The sequence below is a fragment of the Centroberyx affinis genome, unplaced genomic scaffold (genome assembly GCF_046629955.1).
Source record: "Centroberyx affinis isolate AG114_WGS23_722 - 3 ecotype Tasmania unplaced genomic scaffold, CSIRO-AGI_Caff_v1 ptg002151l_1, whole genome shotgun sequence".
Taxonomy (NCBI): Eukaryota; Metazoa; Chordata; class Actinopteri; order Beryciformes; family Berycidae; genus Centroberyx; species Centroberyx affinis.
In genome coordinates, this window is record NW_027280468.1 from 648,614 (window position 1) to 667,982 (window position 19,369).

Here is a 19,369-nt window from a genome sequence, read left to right on the forward strand (position 1 = left end):
CATCATTCCCCATCCGGAATAATTTGTGCACTTTGATTTTAATCACTGAGCCACGACTGTTTGAGCGCGAATGCGCATCGCTCTGCGCATCTTTGAATCTTCAGAACGACACTGTGGACAATCTCCCTGACATCGAAAGACCTCTCCTCCGCAATCCGACGAAGGAGGCTTCTTCACCGCCTATGGCCGCACATCGGCATCCCTGAGTCGCTGGCCTTGTCCCGGACCATTCGTTCACCGCTGTCTGCCAATGGTCTTTCAGTCTGGGAGACATTTCTATATCCATTTTTTTTATCATCATCTGCTGACTATTTTAAAGAACTCAGTGCTATGCTCGGCCCATCTCTCCATATCCTGTGATCAATAGACAATCTCTCCTCCCACATTCGTCCGACCAAGACCCCGGTACTCTCGTCGAGCCCCGACAATGCATCCTAACGCAGTGATGCTGGCCGTGGTCCTTTTTGGAAACTTGATGCTGCCTTTCATCTCGGCTCAGAACGGTAAGAAACCAGATGTGGCTGTGGCATAATTGTAAACATCAAAGTGAGGGGAAAGTGACTTGACTTGTCTGAGGAAGAAGCATTAGCATAGGCGAAATGTTTCCAAAGAGGATTTTGAGGATGACTGCGTGTTAAAACGTCTATAGTTCCCCGCATCTCGACAGCAAGGCCAGAGTTAACTTATACACCAACAAATCTGTTTACATAACTGATCATCTGAGTATTTAGCTCGCTTGTGACCACAATCTCTTGTCAGTGAAGCCTGTGTGAAACTCGGAAGTGAAGCCTGTGTGAAACTCGGAAGAAAAATAAAACTGACGCTGTTCTGACATTTTGGCAAGGTTATTTTCTTCACATTCTCAACTGAGTATCTTGTAGGTGTGTCTACAAGGGGAATTAATTGTCTTTTTTGGACAATTTGTCGATTAATGCTGTTTAATTTCTTACAAAATAGTCATATTGAGTGTTGTTGCAAGGAACAAAAAGAAGATGGTCCCTTAACCGAATGACGGGTTATTTCTGAATAATTATGTAATGTAATATGAATTGGATACCATGGATAGGCTAGCAGTGTGCAGTGTGACTTTGTTTTGTCTAAGTGGGTTGGGTAGCAGAGGTATGTGACAAACAAGACTAACCTGCTGGACTGCTGATGAAGTAGGCCATTATCAACACCAAACACAGCCTAAAGGCTTGCCTAGAGTGTGTAAATATTGAAAAATGTAATACCGTACACATTTCATTGACAACTGGTTCTGCATTACGTAGCCCAACACATTTCTTCTTACAGAAGTGGGCCTTGCTTATAGTTCCAAAATTGGTTCAATCTTCAACTGTTACAGTTTTACTCAGTTTACAGAAACTGTCTCAGACTCATTCGGCCATGTACTGGATGTTTCCTCTTTCCAAATATTAAATGACAGAGAACTTCTGATGGACAATACCTTGGCCCAAGAAATAAGAAATCTGATTGATTCTATACAGATTCACAGAGCTGCAAGAATAATTTGTCAACTTGTCTGTCAACTTGTTTTCAAAGGTTCACGGTCTATTAATCAGACAGGATGCAGTTTAAGTAAATGTCGGTGACATGGCATTGGGTGTTGTAGGCTGTCCTCCACTGATACAGCATGTCCTGACATAAAATTTTGGTGAATCACGTCACCCAGAGGGACACACAAGTAAGCAGCCTTACATGAAATGAAAATGTTTTTTGTGTCATCTTTCTTGGGGTTTTCAAATTTAAAATTATTGAAGAACCTTAATAGGTTCCTTGAGGAACCCCAACATGATTATGAAAATTTGGGCCTTCATTATGCAGCTGGAGTTGATCTGTTTTCGGTCATTATTGTAATAATGTAATCATCACACATGTTCACTCTAATTTGAGCAATTTAAAATGAGCCCTGAACCTCACTAATGGGAATGTGACTGAATACGATACAGGCAATTTATGTCTATTCACACAGCTTAGGTGTGTAGCCTGTTATATCATTGGTCTGTGTGCATTTTTATAAGCCCTGCCCTTAACCTGAATGTAAACTAAAAATAGCTCTGCCACAGAAAGAAGAAACATGGAACTGCTGACTTTTTTTTCATTCTCAAATGATTTAGGCTATTGTAGGTTTTGATACAAGGACCAACCATATGTGACTGCTTAATTTATATATTACATGTAGGCCTATTTCCAGCCTACAATGGGGTGTTCAGAGACAGAAGTTGAAAATAATTTAAATGGTTGGTAGAGGTATGTGAAGAGATTTACTGAAAAATGCTCTTCAATAATGCTTTTGAAAACTTTTTTTCTGGTGACCTTTGTAAGAAGATGATGCTCTATCATAACCTTGTTAATAGATGAAAGTTAAATTTTTGACGATGAAGCTGCTATACCCAAATGTCAAGGCCCCCTCTGTTGACAAATCAATAGCACTGACATACTCCTGCAGAGTGGCCTTTAGACGGAAATAAAGCAGAGAAGTACTCTTCAGACTGATCATTTACTTATTTCATGTTCCTCTCAGCTTTCCTTTGGGATAATTGGACACCCACTACGCACGAGTCAAGTAGACATGTATTTTGATGATGGGATGAGAAGGTTGTGAAAACCTCACTCCATCAGCAATGTCCTGCCTTTCAAGGATTTGTTTTTGTATATAACAATATATATGTATGTAGTACCAGCAACGCACCACATGAATAGAAGAGATGGTCCATCCAGACTGTTTAACATATAAAGCACAGAAACAACCTACATCCTTCAGCCATGGTGGAGAAAAAACTGAACTCAAACACTGCGACAGTTATATAAGAAAGTATATTCCTTGAATTCTCTTCTTACCTCTATATTCATTTATCTGAGGTGCTTGAAGTGTGTGTGTGCACACAAGGGCATGCTTTGATCTTGCCATCTGGAAAATCAAATACAGAATAATCCCTCTATTGTCTGATAAAGCTCAAGCAAAGGCATTCCAAACACTTCCTGTGGTCTTTGCCCAGTGTTAGTGCCCACTCCCTGGGGTCCAGTTCACACCACAGAAACACACACATGCATGTGCGCACACACACACACACACACACACACACACACACACACACACACACACACACGCACACCCAGGGGGCAGTGGGAGACAGACTGGTGCCACCCTGTCACTAAATGTGTCTGCGCTTTGTCTGTCTTACAAAGAGAAATTTCTTTGCTAATTTACAAGCCTTGCAGTACCAGATTGTAGTACGATATACCAGTGATGCCTGGTTAGCTTGAATGAAATAGTGCACTTTATTTTTCAGGTCTAAATAGACTGTACTTTTATCACAGGTTTAATCACAGTTGTAATAGGTGGGCTACACTTATTGTATAATATTGCAGGTATTATTCTGATGGTGTTTGGTCACAGATCCCATGCATCCCCAAGCCATTTAATTTATCTCTCACAGTTCAGATTAAGGGTAATCGATGCCTGGCTTCTTATGCAAGCCTAGATTTTCCTCAGTGATATTTCAGAGTTGAGGCAGTAGCGTGGAGAGAATAATAATTATAAGTGCATGAGATGTAATCACTGTATGTGTGAAGCGAAGGGAGTTGGAGCCATTATTTCCTCACGCTCAGGGAGAAAGTAGATGGCCAGTTTCTGCGACAGATATTTGGAGGACTGTAAATAGCATCCGTCCATTCTGCCTCGATTCTATTTTTACCACCGAGACACAGCACTGAGAACTGTGGCTTTAAGGTCCTTTTGTGAAAGTGAATCCATTAACTCTTAATGGACGGCCTCCTTGTGCACAGCTGCACAGCCTTCTGAAGACTCGCTGGGTGGCTGTGAACTATTTAAGCTCTAAGAGGCCGTGGTCTTTATGCATAGGAAATAAAGAGTGTTGAGGGGGTGGCTGGGGACTGACCTGAAGAACTGCTTTTGTGCCTTACATAATTTCACCCCATGAACTGCGTAGCCTGCTTCTGCTGAGAACATTTTTGTCATATTATCACTGCCTGTGTGAATCAAAACATTATGCAGACCATGCTAAGCCAAACTTCAGAATGCTGCAGCTTGATTTGACTTACAAGCAGCTAAACAGGCTGACAGGCTTATAATTAACAATTTACCTTTAAATGTTTTCTTTCTTGTAACTGGTTACAGCACTGAGGTTAGCAGTTGCTCAAGATTGAGGCAAGGCCAGCAGACAAACTGTAGCCAAGAGAATATTAGGTCCTTGTTAGGGCTGCGCAATCAAGTGCAGGAAAACATTATGTAGAAAAACCCACATGTATTGCAATTTCTATTGTAATCGCATTATTCAGCAGAAAAATCATAAATTATTTTTTGTCAATATGTAGCTCCCTAGTCATTAAGTGACCTGTGCCAAGCAATAACGTATGTAGGAGCCAACAGTGCAATTTAAGATGAGCATTTCACAGATAAATACTGTTCAATCAATAGACCAATAGAGTAATCACGTTACTGTCCAGGTTCTGGATAAAGGTACATTCGTGAGACTGGAAAATATGTTATAGGACTCAAGCCAGCTCACACTGAGTCATGCTTGCCCACTGTGAAACGTGATACGCACTGCACTGATTAGGATCAGCATCCCACAGTCTGAAAGACATTGCAGGCATATCTACTGATGCACAACCATAAGGTGAACCGCATCCCGGGAAGGGTTTTGCTGAGCATGCATGCTCTTTTTTAGCACCACCCTGCTTCACATTCATACAGTCATACATATTCACAGCTGGGAGCTCCCAAATATAGCCACAGCCCTCTACTACTGGCTGTTCTACTGGAACAACTGGGGTTAGTGTGTTGTACAAGGGCACCTCAGAGACAGAATACTCAAAGAGAGGGATACTCATTCACTTCACCTACACAGATTTTCCCCATCGGCCGGGGTATTTGAGCCAGTGATCTTCCTGACACAAGCCTGCTTTTCTTACCTGGAGGCTACCACCATATTGAGCATACTAAGGTCATTTGAGTTGATAGGCAATAATAAGTGGTATAATATCAAGGAAACCAGGGAAGAATATTTGTCACTTTTGCAGGAATTATTAGAAGTGGTAGAGGCTCTCCTGTAGCGAAGGTTCTCCTGATTTTAGAATTATTGGTTGTTATGGTGATGACAATCTGTGTCCCATGGCGTATCAATCTAAACGCTGCTAGGTTTTCACACTGAATCATTTGTGTTCCCTTGTCTTGACCTCTGAAAAGAAAAAAAAAAAAAATCAGGAAGTGTTTGCTGGTTGTGGGGGATGGGATTAAAGCATTTCAGCCCAGCGTAGGGGTTATTAGGATTTAAATCTCATTAAAAATAGCTTTGCCTCTCTTCTGTGATCTCAATGACAGTCCCAAGTATTTCCAGTTAAATGGCAAAAGCAAATGGCACATCACTAACAGTGATGTGATAAGATCAATGTGGAAAACTACAACCACTCCCTCATCAATGTGGTAAGAGCTGCCATGTATACATCATCTTTCAACCCACATCAGTGCATCTATTACCACTGCCTTGGTCAAGCCTGTTACGCATGACTCAAAGTCCTGCATAACAGCTCCTTTGCCAGATATCCCACCTACAAAGTGTATTGCAAGCGTCCTAAAGGAATATGCCAACTTTCTGGCTTGAGAGATTTACTTAACATTATGCGATGAGAAAATAGCTGCTTCCCCTCTATGTGCGTTAAAATGTGCTGAAATGTGGTATGCATAGTTAGTAGTAGCAAAACAAATAAATACTGTACAAGTAAGAGACTGCTACCATTCTCCTCATCCACAAGTGAGTGAATCAACCAGATTAAAAATGGAAAAAAAATGTGCATAACAGAATACCATTACAAGCTGTTGTACAATCTATTGCGTCATATGATCTGTATAGGCACAAATATCTGTCAGAGTACCATACAGGTACAACAAATATGCATTCACCAACACATGCATGCACGCACGCACACATAACCAGTTCAGTAGCCCTGGGGGGTTTCCTACTCGCTGCTTTCTCTGTCTGTGTTGTGGGACTGGGGACCAGGATCCAGGTTGTAGGCAGGCAGCTGACTCACTCAGGCTGCATGGTGGTGGTGTGTGGCTTGCTGTCAGTCCTCAGGGGATCTCTCTTCCCCCAGCCTACCTCAGTAGGGTATGTATAGTGGCTGTGACTGCCGCACAGCCTTAGACAGAGCTTGTCACAGTACACTATAGGATATTTTATGATACTACTATTCTCATGTCATGTTGGAGTCAACTGAGCTTAAGCGTGTGAGTCAGAGATGGCACTCTCTATGATTTCATTATTTCATATTGAATCATTTCTGTCAACGCATCTACTAATATTTCTGACAACGTTTGACCTCTTTGGTTAGATTACAGACAAGCTACCATATGCTAGTGTGTTAATTGAGGATCCCATGAGTAGTGATCTAGGTAATAGCTTTTTTTTCCCTATGATATTCAAACAGGGCTACTCCTGAAGTGCTGACACTAGATTGTGGCTTGAAGGATTGTTAGATCAGATCCTGTGTGCAGTGGTAACTATGAGACTGAACGTCCCCATTACTTGACACTGCCTTGGCTGTGTCTGGTCTATATATCTGCAGGTCCTCTAGGACGTGTCACCTTTAAAGTAATATTTCACTTTGGTAGAGCATTTTAACATTTCAGCACACTTTTCCGTACACATCCTTAGTAGTTCAGGGTTAAAGGTTAATGTAAGCTTAAGGTAAATATCCATAAATGCAAACAGGCAAATTTACGTCTTGCTCGCCATACTTTATTGGTTGCCAACCTTTGTGTTAACCAGGGTGCGATCTTTGTTGATCCTGTTTTTTATTCTTATGAATGTACACTACTTTGAAGACAGCTTTTCAGACACATTCATTCGTAACTGTGGTATAAAAAACATAATACCTTTGAGGACATTCTTTACTGTGATTATGGCCACTTTGGTGTTGCTGACAATGATCAGCTGTGCCTTGTGCCTCGCCAATTCACTGTCATACCCATAATCACAGTAAAGAACACCCTCTCAGTTACCATAGTAAATGTTCTATCAAAGTGAAATATCACTTTAACAAAGTAGGCGGCTAGGCTTGGATTCACCCTCTGGGATTATGTGGTGAGCTTGATGGGCCCAGATGTTTCCAGAGAAAAGAAACAAATGCTAATTACTCTGCGTATCTCTAGGCATCGCACACAGAAACAAGCCTTGTAAGCACCTAATATTCTCAGACCCATCTCCTGGCAGAAAGACTGCACTTTTTTGGCTGAATTCTCTCCACAATTTATCATCTAATTTATTTTATTTTATTTATATATTATTCTCATATGTCTATGAGTCATGAACTGGCACTGGTCAATGAGCTTGTTACCAAGTTACAAACCCCACCCATGTATTGTTCAGTATGTGGAATGTTTTGGCTGTACCTGGACATTCTTTTTGAGTCCACATTACAAAGCGTACTAGTTTCAGCTTTGCAAACACTGCTCATAACAGAGGGGAATTAATAACCTACTATGGAAAATGACTGTATAAATCATGTAAACATCTTTGTAAATAACTGGAAAAAGTCCTGCTTATTTTTCCCTGGCGGATAAACTTTCAATAAAATTATTTAAATGAAATGTAACTGTATTCTTTGTGGAGGCAGGGCTGAATATTATAGTCGCTTACACTCCTTCCTCCCCACCGGCTTATCTGTTCATGTGCTTATGATACATTACTTTGAGCAGGGCAGACAGATCTGGGAGGGCCTGTAAGCTGTTGTAGTTAGACACAACACACAGCGTAACACTCAAGAGACCACAGGCTCGTTCTTCCCATTGCCTCAACCTCGATTCAGGGCAGAGTTTAGGCAGTGTTTTTTTCTGTGATTTATTTAAGCACATGTGGTTTACAGCTGACAGGCTGTACAGGCAGCAGAGAACAGGGCCTGCGGTCCAGGTGATTTGTCATTAGATGAGGTTCATTAAGGCTGGCAGTGTATTGTTGGGCTAACTACTGATGTGGAACAGAGGCATGAATCAGGCAATGAGACACAGCACGGTACACTCACAGTTGAGGTGGTAACGATGTTGATGGATTGCCTTTAAACCGGAATTCCACTGCATTTCAGAATTCAAATGTCTTTCTGATGCCACACGATAGTTCACTTTATTTTAGTCCCTTATTGTCAGAAATGGATGACTTTGTCCAACTCGCTTATCTGTGATGTCACACTGATGTACAACTCTGATAACAAATAACTTGAAAAGATGGATATAGTGATTGTATGTGCAAGCAGTGTGACTTTGTGGGAATATGGGTGCCTTCTCTGGCTTGCAGATGCTACTAGAATAATATTAAGCTCATTTTGGCATAAAAGCTCAAATAAACTTTCTATGACTCCAAAAGGTCAAGTCAGGCTTCTGGCTATGAGAGAGAATTGGTCATGCTCACCAACACTGATTGAACTATCCTGGGCTACAGGAATAGCATATGTGAATTTTTAAAAAGAGTGGTATTGTTCTTTAAGTCCAGCTTATCCTGAATGAAAGGCTGGCTGACCTAATTTCTGGGGTTACCAGCTAGAGCTGATATGGATGAAATGAGTCTAGGTTTCTACATTGATGTGTGATGATTTATGCGTCTACTTTTTAATATGTAATGCAAACCCTGATAAATAATTATGTGAAGGGAAAAAAAATCAGGAGAGAACACTGATGGCTGCACTGCATACAGTGTCAGTATCATGCAGGCTTTCTTTAAAATTCTGATGTGAGCATTTTGATTCAATATGTTTTTAAAAAGAAGATTTTTTATTGTGCAACATCATCCATGAATTACCTGGCACAAGGCAGAGATGGTTTTAGGATTAATGACACACACCACACCTGCATAGGAATGCACCTTACTGTACATTTTAATTTCAACTGGGTTAATAATTTCAAAATGACCTTGACTGCTCTGACAGAGTGGTGTCAGTGAGACATGTTAAGCTCAAGGGGAACATTTCCAAGCCACTGATTTTGACTAGTCACGTGATTTTCCATTGGGCAAGCAATGTTCTTATCCAGCTCTAACATTATACGCAGCACATTTGTGGTACCTAAATCTCGTCCTATTCTGCAAACAGTAGTATTTACTTTAACAATGAAAGGGCACATATACACCTGTTTACTGAAGGACAGTCTCACACACTCCACAATCACTTGCATAGAATAACATAACATCAGTTTTAGTTGACTCATTGGCTAGATGAGTAGGCTTGAAACTGAACCCATTGTAGACTGTGGCATTTTTCTTTGTCTAAAGCAACCTTATTAATTTAATATATGAATCACCCAAATCGTAGGCATTGTATCGTTTTACTTTAGACTCAGGCAGAATATTAAACTGTGCTGTATGGATACTGTGAGCAAGAATGGAATATAGAATTTCCATGTCAATGGGGTCAAGTGGGAGTGTTGCCACTGGTTGTTGCGACATATGGAGGTCTTGTTTGATTGTTCACTTTTTGACCAGCGTCTCTAAAAAACAATTCTTTGAGCAAATGGTTGAAACTGATGAAACCACTGTCAATAAGTATGTTTAAACAGTTTTTCCTCTCCATTACATTTATTAATGAGTAATTTGTGAACATTCTAAGATAAGGCGCATTCTACGTGGATTGTATTCAATGTACTGTAAGTAGTCACTATGTATTCAGTTTTTGAAGTCAAGCATACAAACGGCAACCTACACTTCCAAAATACTGTTGTGTAAATATTCCTAAGGCTAAATAGGAAATCTCAGAGAAGGAAAATCATGGATGTCGTTCCTACTTGATGACATGGACTGGGAACTCGTTGACTATGACTTTTTCTGAAGGCTGTGTGGCCTTAGTGGGCCAGGGAACGTTGACTTTGAACGGACTGGATTCAGAGAATCATTAACCTTTTTTTTCCACCTATCGATGATTTGTGGCTTGCTTCTTTTTGATTTGGCTTTAATCATCCTCTCTTTTGTTTCCAACTGATCCCATTTGATTTCCTTCTCCATACCCTGGCCTTTCCGCATCTTCCTACCACTCTTAACCCTCTTCTACCCCTTTCCTTCCCTGCCATCCCGATACACTTTTCCTCTCCAGCTGGGTTTGTGAAGTCGCCAATGTCTGAGACTAAGCTCACGGGGGACACCTTTGAGCTGTACTGCGACGTGGTTGGTAACCCCACCCCGGAGATCCAGTGGTGGTATGCTGAGATCAACCGAGCCGACTCCTTCAGCAGCTGTGGGACGGAGCCCGCAAGCGTCGGGTATCCATCAACACGGCCTACGGTGCCAACGGGGTCAGTGTGCTCGGCATCACACGGCTCACACTGGAGGACTCGGGACCTATGAGTCCGGGCCAGCAACGACCCGAGGCGCAATGACCTCCGGCAAACCCTGCCATCACCTGGCTCCCGCGCCCAGGCCACCATTTCGGTGCTACAGAGTGAGTGGTCTATGTCCCGTAGTACCTAGATGGTGAACGAACTAGCAATCCCCTGTCCCAACAACCCAACTCCTCAAGAGCCCACCTTCACCACAGGCGGTCACTGGCCAGGCAAAAATAAAACAAAACACCAACCACGTTATTTGTTCATTTTCTTTTTCTGTTTTGTTTTTGTAAGAAATTATACCAAATTCTTCCTATACTCCCTAATACCGTTTTAATTTGCCGTTTGTGTCTTATTTTTTATTATTTATATATATACTGTATATTTTTATCTTAGTTTGGTTTGTTATGGATAGATCTTTATCTTCCTCTTCCACTGAATTCAGTAAACTCCCTGCCTGTCCCAAAATCCTTGTTATAAATGACCACAAACCCAGGAACCTTACCCAGTCTCTGTCTACATTCCCCTCTTTCCGCCCACGCCAAACTTCTGTTCTTACTCTGTCTCATGTGTCCTTTTACAATATTCTAATCATTATCTTTTTCTCTGTATCCTAATTTCACCCATTTCTTATTCCTGGGTTTATTTGTGATACTTTTTCCCTTCATGTTATGTTGTGTCTCTTGCGTTACGTGGATTGTTTTATTTACTTCAAAGCCCTGTCTGCAACATGTAGCGGAGACCTAGTGGCGCTTTGAAGTAGTGGCGCTTTTGATTTGGCTTTTCACTCTGGGCAAAGTGTAAATGGGACTGTAAGAAGACACAAGGAGGGACCCTTTAAGGTGTAAAGAGTGATCCCTGCTGTCAGCTCTTTCCTGATAAAAGCAAACATTTTCTGCTTTCATATTTGTGTGTGGTAATCCAATAAAGGATAAGACCACATGAGGATCTTCAGTGTCTTATTGCTCTTTCAGATAAAAGAGAGATTTCACTTCCACAAAAGACAGTCTCTCTGGACTTGCCTGTGCACCGTGTAACCTTGTGCCTTCTTAGCCATTAAGTGTGTGACTGAATCAGTAATGACATTATATCCTTTTCCCCCTCTGCTGTATGCGTACAAACATTCAAACACGCTGAATGTCAACTGGACCCTTTTAATCTGTACATGCTTCAGTGCCCTGCCCATTGGAGCAAAGGGAGATGTGGAATGTTAGTCACAGTGAACCTCTGCTCCTTGCTGGCTCTTCTGAGCAATAGCTACTGATTGGACTGTCTCACAAATTTTGTTTTCTGTACTGTTTGAGCACTATTTGATTAGGTGTAGGGTCTATGACATTTCACCCACGCTTAAAAGACGTGCAATGGTTTTCTGCCACCGTGCAGTTTATCAAACCTGAATTAAAACATACTTGCATAGCAAAATGTCAAATTTGAATTCAAAGCCTAACTAAATATATTCTGTCATTACTGAGAGTTAACGTTCTTCTTATATACATGTAATATGTCTAAATTATTACATGTATATAACAGGCTATACATAATGGCCCGTTGATGTGGATGTATAGTTTGTAGCTGGAGCACGTGCTAAATTGTGATTGTCTTGTTTTAGCCTTCTAGTTCTGCTTAATTAAGCTTGTGATTATGTATAGCTCCGCTGTACTCTAACTCAATATATGGTTATTCATTCCCATGCACAGGAAGCTTCTAATGACTACTTGGCTATTGGATGTTTTCTAAACTGAATGCAATTTCCGCATAACATGCATGCCCAGATGAAAACAACAAGAGATACTTCTTTTTAACACATGTGCCTAACTTATTACACAGATCTGAGTGGATTTTGGGAGTACAGGCATACTGCTCCGTTGCAAGCAATGTAGCTATTAAAAAGGTTATAGGCCTGTGGTACTTTCAAAACATATGTTAGTCACCATAGTATGTGTTGTTATTAATATAGAATATTTTGTATTGAAAAGTAACACAAATGCATGTAGTCCTAAACTATACACAAGAATGTGTTGAAAATTACATATCCTTTACTGAGTGGCAAACCATTTGGCTCAACCCCAAGCTCAAGTGGCCCACTGTTTTCTCTGTCAGCACAATATAGCAGCCACTGGCACCTCTCTGGAGGTACACATATTGTAATGTACTGTGGTAAAATGAAACGTTTACATGCACACCAATATGATCACGTAAGGCAATACAGACATTTACATGACAATTTCATGTTCTTGTAATTTTGAATTATTAGTGTGCACGTAAACATACTCATTGTCATGATATGAGGCTTGCACTGCCTGATAAACTGACATAGTGTTCCCCTAAATACAGCAAAGCAGGCCAATGTGTGTTGACTATTTCATTTCAATGATTCCTGCTCTGAGCAGGTGTGTTGCAACTGATTATGTCTGTTATTACATTAACTGTGAGATAATGTAATAACTCGGCAAAATGTAATAAAAAGTCCCTCTAGTGGAAATTTAAATAAAACCTGGTAAAGTACTAATTTGCCAGATAATGTAGTAACATCTTAAGACTGATATAGCAATCTTTTTTTTTGTTGCACCCCTCCTATTGTAATAATTACTGCATAATGTACAATATTAATGAAAATCCAATACTGGAAATTATCAGGAAAAAAATTATATCATGTTTTGTTATATTTTAACTCATTTAGAGTGACATTTTATATTTTATTACACTTTGACATGGTATTACATTATCCAGCAGTTATCACATTATCAGTTGCTACAAGGTGTCCTACAAACAACCTTCTGGTAAAATTGCCTGTGGACCACTGTGCCATGTTTGTCAAATGTTAATTTATGTACCTGATGTTTTGTGTGTACCCATGTTTCTAAGTTACTATTAATAGTATATGAGAAACAGAAAAAAAGAAAGGGGGGGGGGGGGTCCCCCTGGCCATTGAGTATACAGAACTGCGGGAAGAAGGTGCCATGAATGCTAATAGAAGTCACTCGCCAGTCCCAGTAGCCCTCCCTATTTCTCCCTCCTCCCTCTGCTTTACGAGTGGGCTTACAGAAGCAGCCAATAGTAGGATTATGATGCTCCTCCTCTCTGCTCCTCCCCTCTGGGGCTCCATCGTTGCCATGGTTGGCCCGCCCTGGAGGAGGGGGAGGGGCAGGGTGGAGGAAGCTTTCTCCTCACTACTCAAGGCAGAGCAGAGGATGCCTCGCTCTCTGATGACACTTCCTGCTTCCCTGAATGTCCTTGAGAAATGGACCCTGACATTGTTTAGTTAACCAGAGTGCTTAGTAATTGAGAGGGTAATTTAGGTTGTCATACAGCAGTAATGTAGCATGTAAAAGGTCTGTTCAATGTTGAATTAACATAAGCCTGGATCTTAAGTATGTCACTTATTTTATACCACATTCTGACGGCACGCAAAGTGTAGGCCTATTAAGAGGTCATACAATTTATATCATCTACATCTAGTTTCACCTGACAAATATGTTTCTGGAGGAATAAACCATATGACAGTACATTTACAGTACGCTGAACAATATTTAAGGAATAAAAATATTATAAATATAAGGATGAGATGGCTGTAATAACAACTTAATATGGATTAATCTTTTTTGTGTTTGTTTAAACCAAAGGTAGGTCTTATGGTAGCGGTTACAGCTATGGTCTTCATGTTAATGTAGTGTCGGTGTTGAGGTGTGGATTAGAGTAGTTCAATTGATTTAAGACTTTGCACACTTAGCGACTCCATTAACGAATACTAGAAAACTAAATTACTTTTACTCTACATTACTCTAAAGATTATAGGTGGATACAAGTCATTCCAGCCGTTTCATGTGCTTATGTGTTTTGTTTGTTTGTTGCGTGCAAATGTGTCCTCAGTTCATAGACACCCTCCTACGCAGGTCTTACAAAAACAGCATACAGCCTACAGCTATAATGGGAGGAAGCATTAGTACAGTGTTGAGCCCCAGTTCTGTGATAAGGTTTGACTGTCTCTGTCTTCCAGAGCCAAAGATCAATGCCTCTGATCAGACCATCCTGGCAGCGGACACTCCTTGGCCACCTGTCACTCTGCAGTGTAACCTGACCAACGCCCATAATGCCCATCATGAAAGCTTCTGGATGAAGAATGGACAGGAGATCGCCAATACACGGACAGAGCAAAAAAACACGGCATACAGGTGACAAATAACATGCCGCTAAGGGCAGTGATACACTAGGCAATTTCTTGGAGGAGGGGGCAATGTAGATGGTAAGCGCTCCCAGCACAGAAAAGTAAAATGAGACCCAGGGTCTAAAATCTATTTGAATCTTCCCTGGCAAATGGAAGTAGCTGTGCAAGCAATGCAGTAATCCTGAAGTAACAACGTTGACTATCTTGCTCAATAGCATTCCCCAAAAATTACCCTGTGTATCACTGCCTTAAGACAAACATTGAACTGAACCCGTGCATCTAACTAGAAATGGAAAACACTATCAAAGCCTAAAGACCTAGTTAGTTGTTAGTTCCTGCTGTCACACAGTATACCCATCAGAGGACAAAGCTACTGTCGCCCCCCATAGACATACCACAGAATCTCCCTAGCCACAAGATAAGACCAATTGGTCACTTCCTTGTCACATTTCATCAGTAATACACTGAAGACTACAGCTAAAATGTCTATGGTGCCCTTCCCTGCAGAATCCAAAGCTCTCCTTCTGTAATAAAACAGCAGAATGCCAACATTTTGTCTCCCATGGGCTTGTAGACCCTTCAGTCAGTCACTGTTGTAGTCCAAACCAATTACTACAGAGCTGAACTGAAATTAGCATACTTTATCATAATAATTACAATATAAATGACTTGCAAAATAAGTAATAGTAAATTAAATCTATGGAATAACTTGGTATTTTGTGTTTTGCAGAATCAATAAACCAAGGGCAGATGATGCTGGGGAATACATGTGTGTTTACACATTTGACATGGCACCAAATGCAAACGCTACTATTGAAGTAAAAGGTAAGATTCCTCTGCCACACAATAAGACCTGAACCATTTGGTAACGGATGTGAATAACACAAATGTATTTTTTTCAAAAGATGTATGCCATTGCCCGACATTTTTTTTTATATGGTGTCTGCCAAATATTCAGGTTCTAAAAAAAGACCTCGATTTGAGTTCTTTTTATGTCATCTGTGACATTCTACTGAGAGAGAGATGGAGAGGTATACTGTAGGTGTCCTACAAAAGTTAACAACCTAAAGCTGTGTGAACGGAGTCCTTGCTGACAAAGATGTTTGGGTTCATCCAGTGCAGTGGTGATGACAGGGAGCAATCCCGAGGCTGTTGTCACTCTTAGCTTTCACTGAGACGACAGTCTAGCAAAATGGACAGGGAGTGCACATGCTCACCAAATACACAAACACAAGGCCAGGCCCTCTCTATGAGCAGTTACACACTGAACAATTGTATTAAACTTGTTTCTATTTTTTTAATGTTTGTTAATTAATGACTGGGTTCATAGTAGTTTGACAGTAATTATCAGTTAAAGTAGAAAAGGTTAAACTCTAGTACACTAGGACAATCTCCTTAATAGCTAGAAAAGCTAACCGAAGAACTACCGTGTTGGTTTCATTCAAGCTGACAGCGAAGCCATCGACTTGAATAAGGGATCTTCTCTAGGGAGTAAGGGCAAGTGAAACCTTGTTCAAGAGAAGCTTGCCCGTGTGTAGTGCTTAAGCCAATTTGCTGTGGCATGGCTATGGTGCATACTGAGCATGCCCTGCCTCTTATTCCGCGGCTGTCTTAAAGCACTGCCTGATTGCGTAACACGGGTGATGGCCGTGTGTGTTCTGCTTTCACTGGCTTGTGAGATGATGGGACTCATCACCATTCAAACTGCAATGTCCTAGCCATCGGCAGACTGCAGGCCTGTGGCTGTTTAAGCTTGCTGTCTCTTCCTTGGAGAAACAGTCAGTTTTTTTTAACTAAATTGACAATGCATGATTTTGTACTTTGAATACACTCCATGTACAGAAAATATAGGAATGCACAATGTTTTGATAGAGCATTTCCTTCCATGCTCAAGTGCTCTTGCCATTTTCTAGAGGTGTTTGAGATCTTTTGTGACCCAGGTAGCAAGTCCACCGTTATGCTAGCCAGCCTTGCTCTGCGCTCCTGGCAGCAGTTCACTGAGCTCCCTCGCCTACAGTGTCCTTGGCACACTCATCCTTGCAGGACTCAGCTCAGAGGCAACAGATGGAGGGTTGTGTGATGTTGTGGGATTAAGGCTCTGAATCCGGTCCCAGCCATCTCTATGGCAGGAGCAGAGTTTATTGTCCATGATGCTAAGCTTGCCAGAGCTACACATTTGGTACCTCACATTTCTCAATTTTTAGTATATTTTTACGCATATTTCTCTACAAAAATGATTTATTTTAGCTTGGGTATTGATAATTTCAAATACCCTTGAAAGAAACAAAATAGATAGTCCAAGTGTATATCATTTTACACAAATCCTCGCAATCACAGCATTAAACTACTTAAACATTGGTAAATGGGAAAGCAAATAATGAAAGATTTAATTTCGACTCTTCTCCACCTGACGTCATCTTAATCTGCAGGTCTTATTGACAGTTATGACCTTGCTCCGCCTCACACATCTCTCTGACATTCATACAGCGAGATTCTACCTCAGTCTAGCACAGGGGGATTAGTAATCACAGGCTGTCAGCAGTGTGAAATGGAGGTTTCTGCCTGTTTTAGCGCCACTCAGAGGGCTGTCTCTGTGCTGTCAGTCATTGGCATAATACAGTCAGGATAAGGCAGAAATGAGCTTGGCCACTCCCCTGCTAAGCGAGCACGTGTGCGCCATAATTATAGTGGGGTGATGTCACCAAAGAGCTCAGACCCCTCCTGCTTCATTATCCATGCACAGCTGAAAAATGCTCACTCCAGGCCTCTCCCTTATCCTGCTTAATTGCATGGAAGGAATTACTATTAATTTTGAGGATTAGTGGCTGGAACAGTTATCTTACTGATGCTATGAGTTAAATGGAGACTTCTTTGTCTGAAATTTCACCTTTGGGAAAGAGTCAGTCATTGTGATCAATGGATCCACCAGTTTGACTCGGACACGCTTGAATTGCTACGATGCTTTATGACCTTAAATTTCATACCCTTTCTGTTGTGTTTTTAACCTACGGTTTAATCATTTATCAGAGCCAATTTACACTTTTTTCCTTTGACTCAAGTCTCTGTTATGTGGGATTCACCATGGAACTATGTCATGGTCTCCGATCGGAACATCTGCAGGCTCTGATGTTATACTGATCACCCACCCCTATGATGGCTGACTTATATTGATTTGGTTTTGTTTGTTCCAGAATGATATTCACTATTTGGAAAACAAACAAACAAACAAACAAACAAACATATCTATGTTTACAAAATCATTGATCACCCAAAATCAAAATGTATTATGATAATTACTGTTTAAAGGATAGTAGGTAACTTAAGTCACTCGCTGACAAAACAATAACACTTCTATACATGGGAGGCTATATGTTTAAGAGATATTGAATAATAGAAATTCAGGTAATGATTTCCCCCCCCCCAAAATTAGGACTAAAACTATTTGTTCATTAAATGTTAAGGTTGTTTTTCCTTTGTTTGAAGATTTCTTTGCAGAAATGTATGTCATGTGGTCTTCTTTATACAGTGCCTTGTAATGAACTTCAGTGAACCCCAGGTCATCAGATGTAGATCTGAATATTTTTTCAGAGTATGGTGATCAAGCTTGTCTTCACCATCAAAAAAATAAAACATCTAAGAGTAAACTTCAAAAGAACCCACTAACCACGCTTCTTAACAACTTATCAACAGCTCATCGTTTCATAACCTTATCAGTGAACTGGCTTCAAGTTAAGAAAATTTCAATGTTACAATGTAACAACTGAACCATGCAAAATCTTAATTACACACCTCTCACTTTCATAGATATCTCAATAATACAAATTATAATCACAGCCAGAACAGCTCATCATGCTTTCCTTATTCATGCCATCTGGTAGGAGTTAAAATACTCCTTTGAATGTCTAACTGGTGCCAACTCAGGTAATTATCTGATTTTTTTAAATTTATTTTACCATTCCAGCTTTGCCAGATATCACTGGCCACAAGCGAAGTGAAAATAAAAAAGAAGGGGAAAATGCAATGCTGTACTGCAAGTCTGTTGGTTACCCACATCCCACCTGGACATGGCGTAAACTGGAGGGAACATCTTACACGGTATACATACATACTGTACATACATACATACATACATACATACATACATACATGATTGATTCACACTATGGTAAACTTTGATTTGCAAAATGTATGCCTACTGTGTATCTACTCCAAATGTATCAACTCCAAATTTGTCACTCAAAGTAATTAACTTTAATAAATGGTCACTCTTTTCCAGGACATCGACAACTCCTCTGGACGCTACTTCATCACCAACAGAGACAACTACACCGAGCTGAATATACTAAACTTGGATATAAGCACAGATCCTGGTCAATACCAGTGCAATGCCACCAACGTGATTGGTAACAACGCTGTGACCTCTATTCTACGGGTGCGCAGCCACCTTGCACCGCTTTGGCCTTTCCTGGGTGTGCTGGCAGAAATCATAATCCTAGTAGTCATCATCGTCGTGTATGAGAAACGCAAGAGGCCAGACGAAATCATGGACGGTAAGAAAAAGTCTTACTGTGTTACTAGAGATGGGCGCAAATAAATCACAAAATGCGATTACAAATTACAGGTTTCTTGCAGTGTAACAAAATATATTTCCAAACCCCCCTGTTATATGCTGTATCTAATATAAATACTGAATGTATTTTCAAAATACATTCAAAAATTTCCTGAGCAAGCAATTTCATACCTATTACCATACCCATAGCCAATTTATGGGGATACACTGACATTTTAAATAATAAATAAATAATCAAATAATCTATTTGATTAATATACTGTTGAATAATGAGAAGATCAGTACCAATTTCCCCACTGTGCCTCCA

General features: G+C 40.5%; 1 protein-coding gene across 1 annotated transcript; it reads left to right on the top strand.

Annotated features, from left to right (window-relative positions):
• LOC139654789 (neuroplastin-like) lies at positions 1-19,042 on the top strand (the record flags this gene model as incomplete). Its single annotated transcript, XM_071531960.1, is given in 8 exon segments — positions 1-503; positions 10,099-10,230; positions 10,233-10,350; positions 10,352-10,443; positions 14,325-14,499; positions 15,223-15,317; positions 18,454-18,587; positions 18,769-19,042. Coding segments are annotated over 8 exon segments (1,096 nt in total), but the record flags the coding sequence as incomplete, so codon positions are not given.
• Positions 19,043-19,369: the final 327 nt, after the last annotated feature.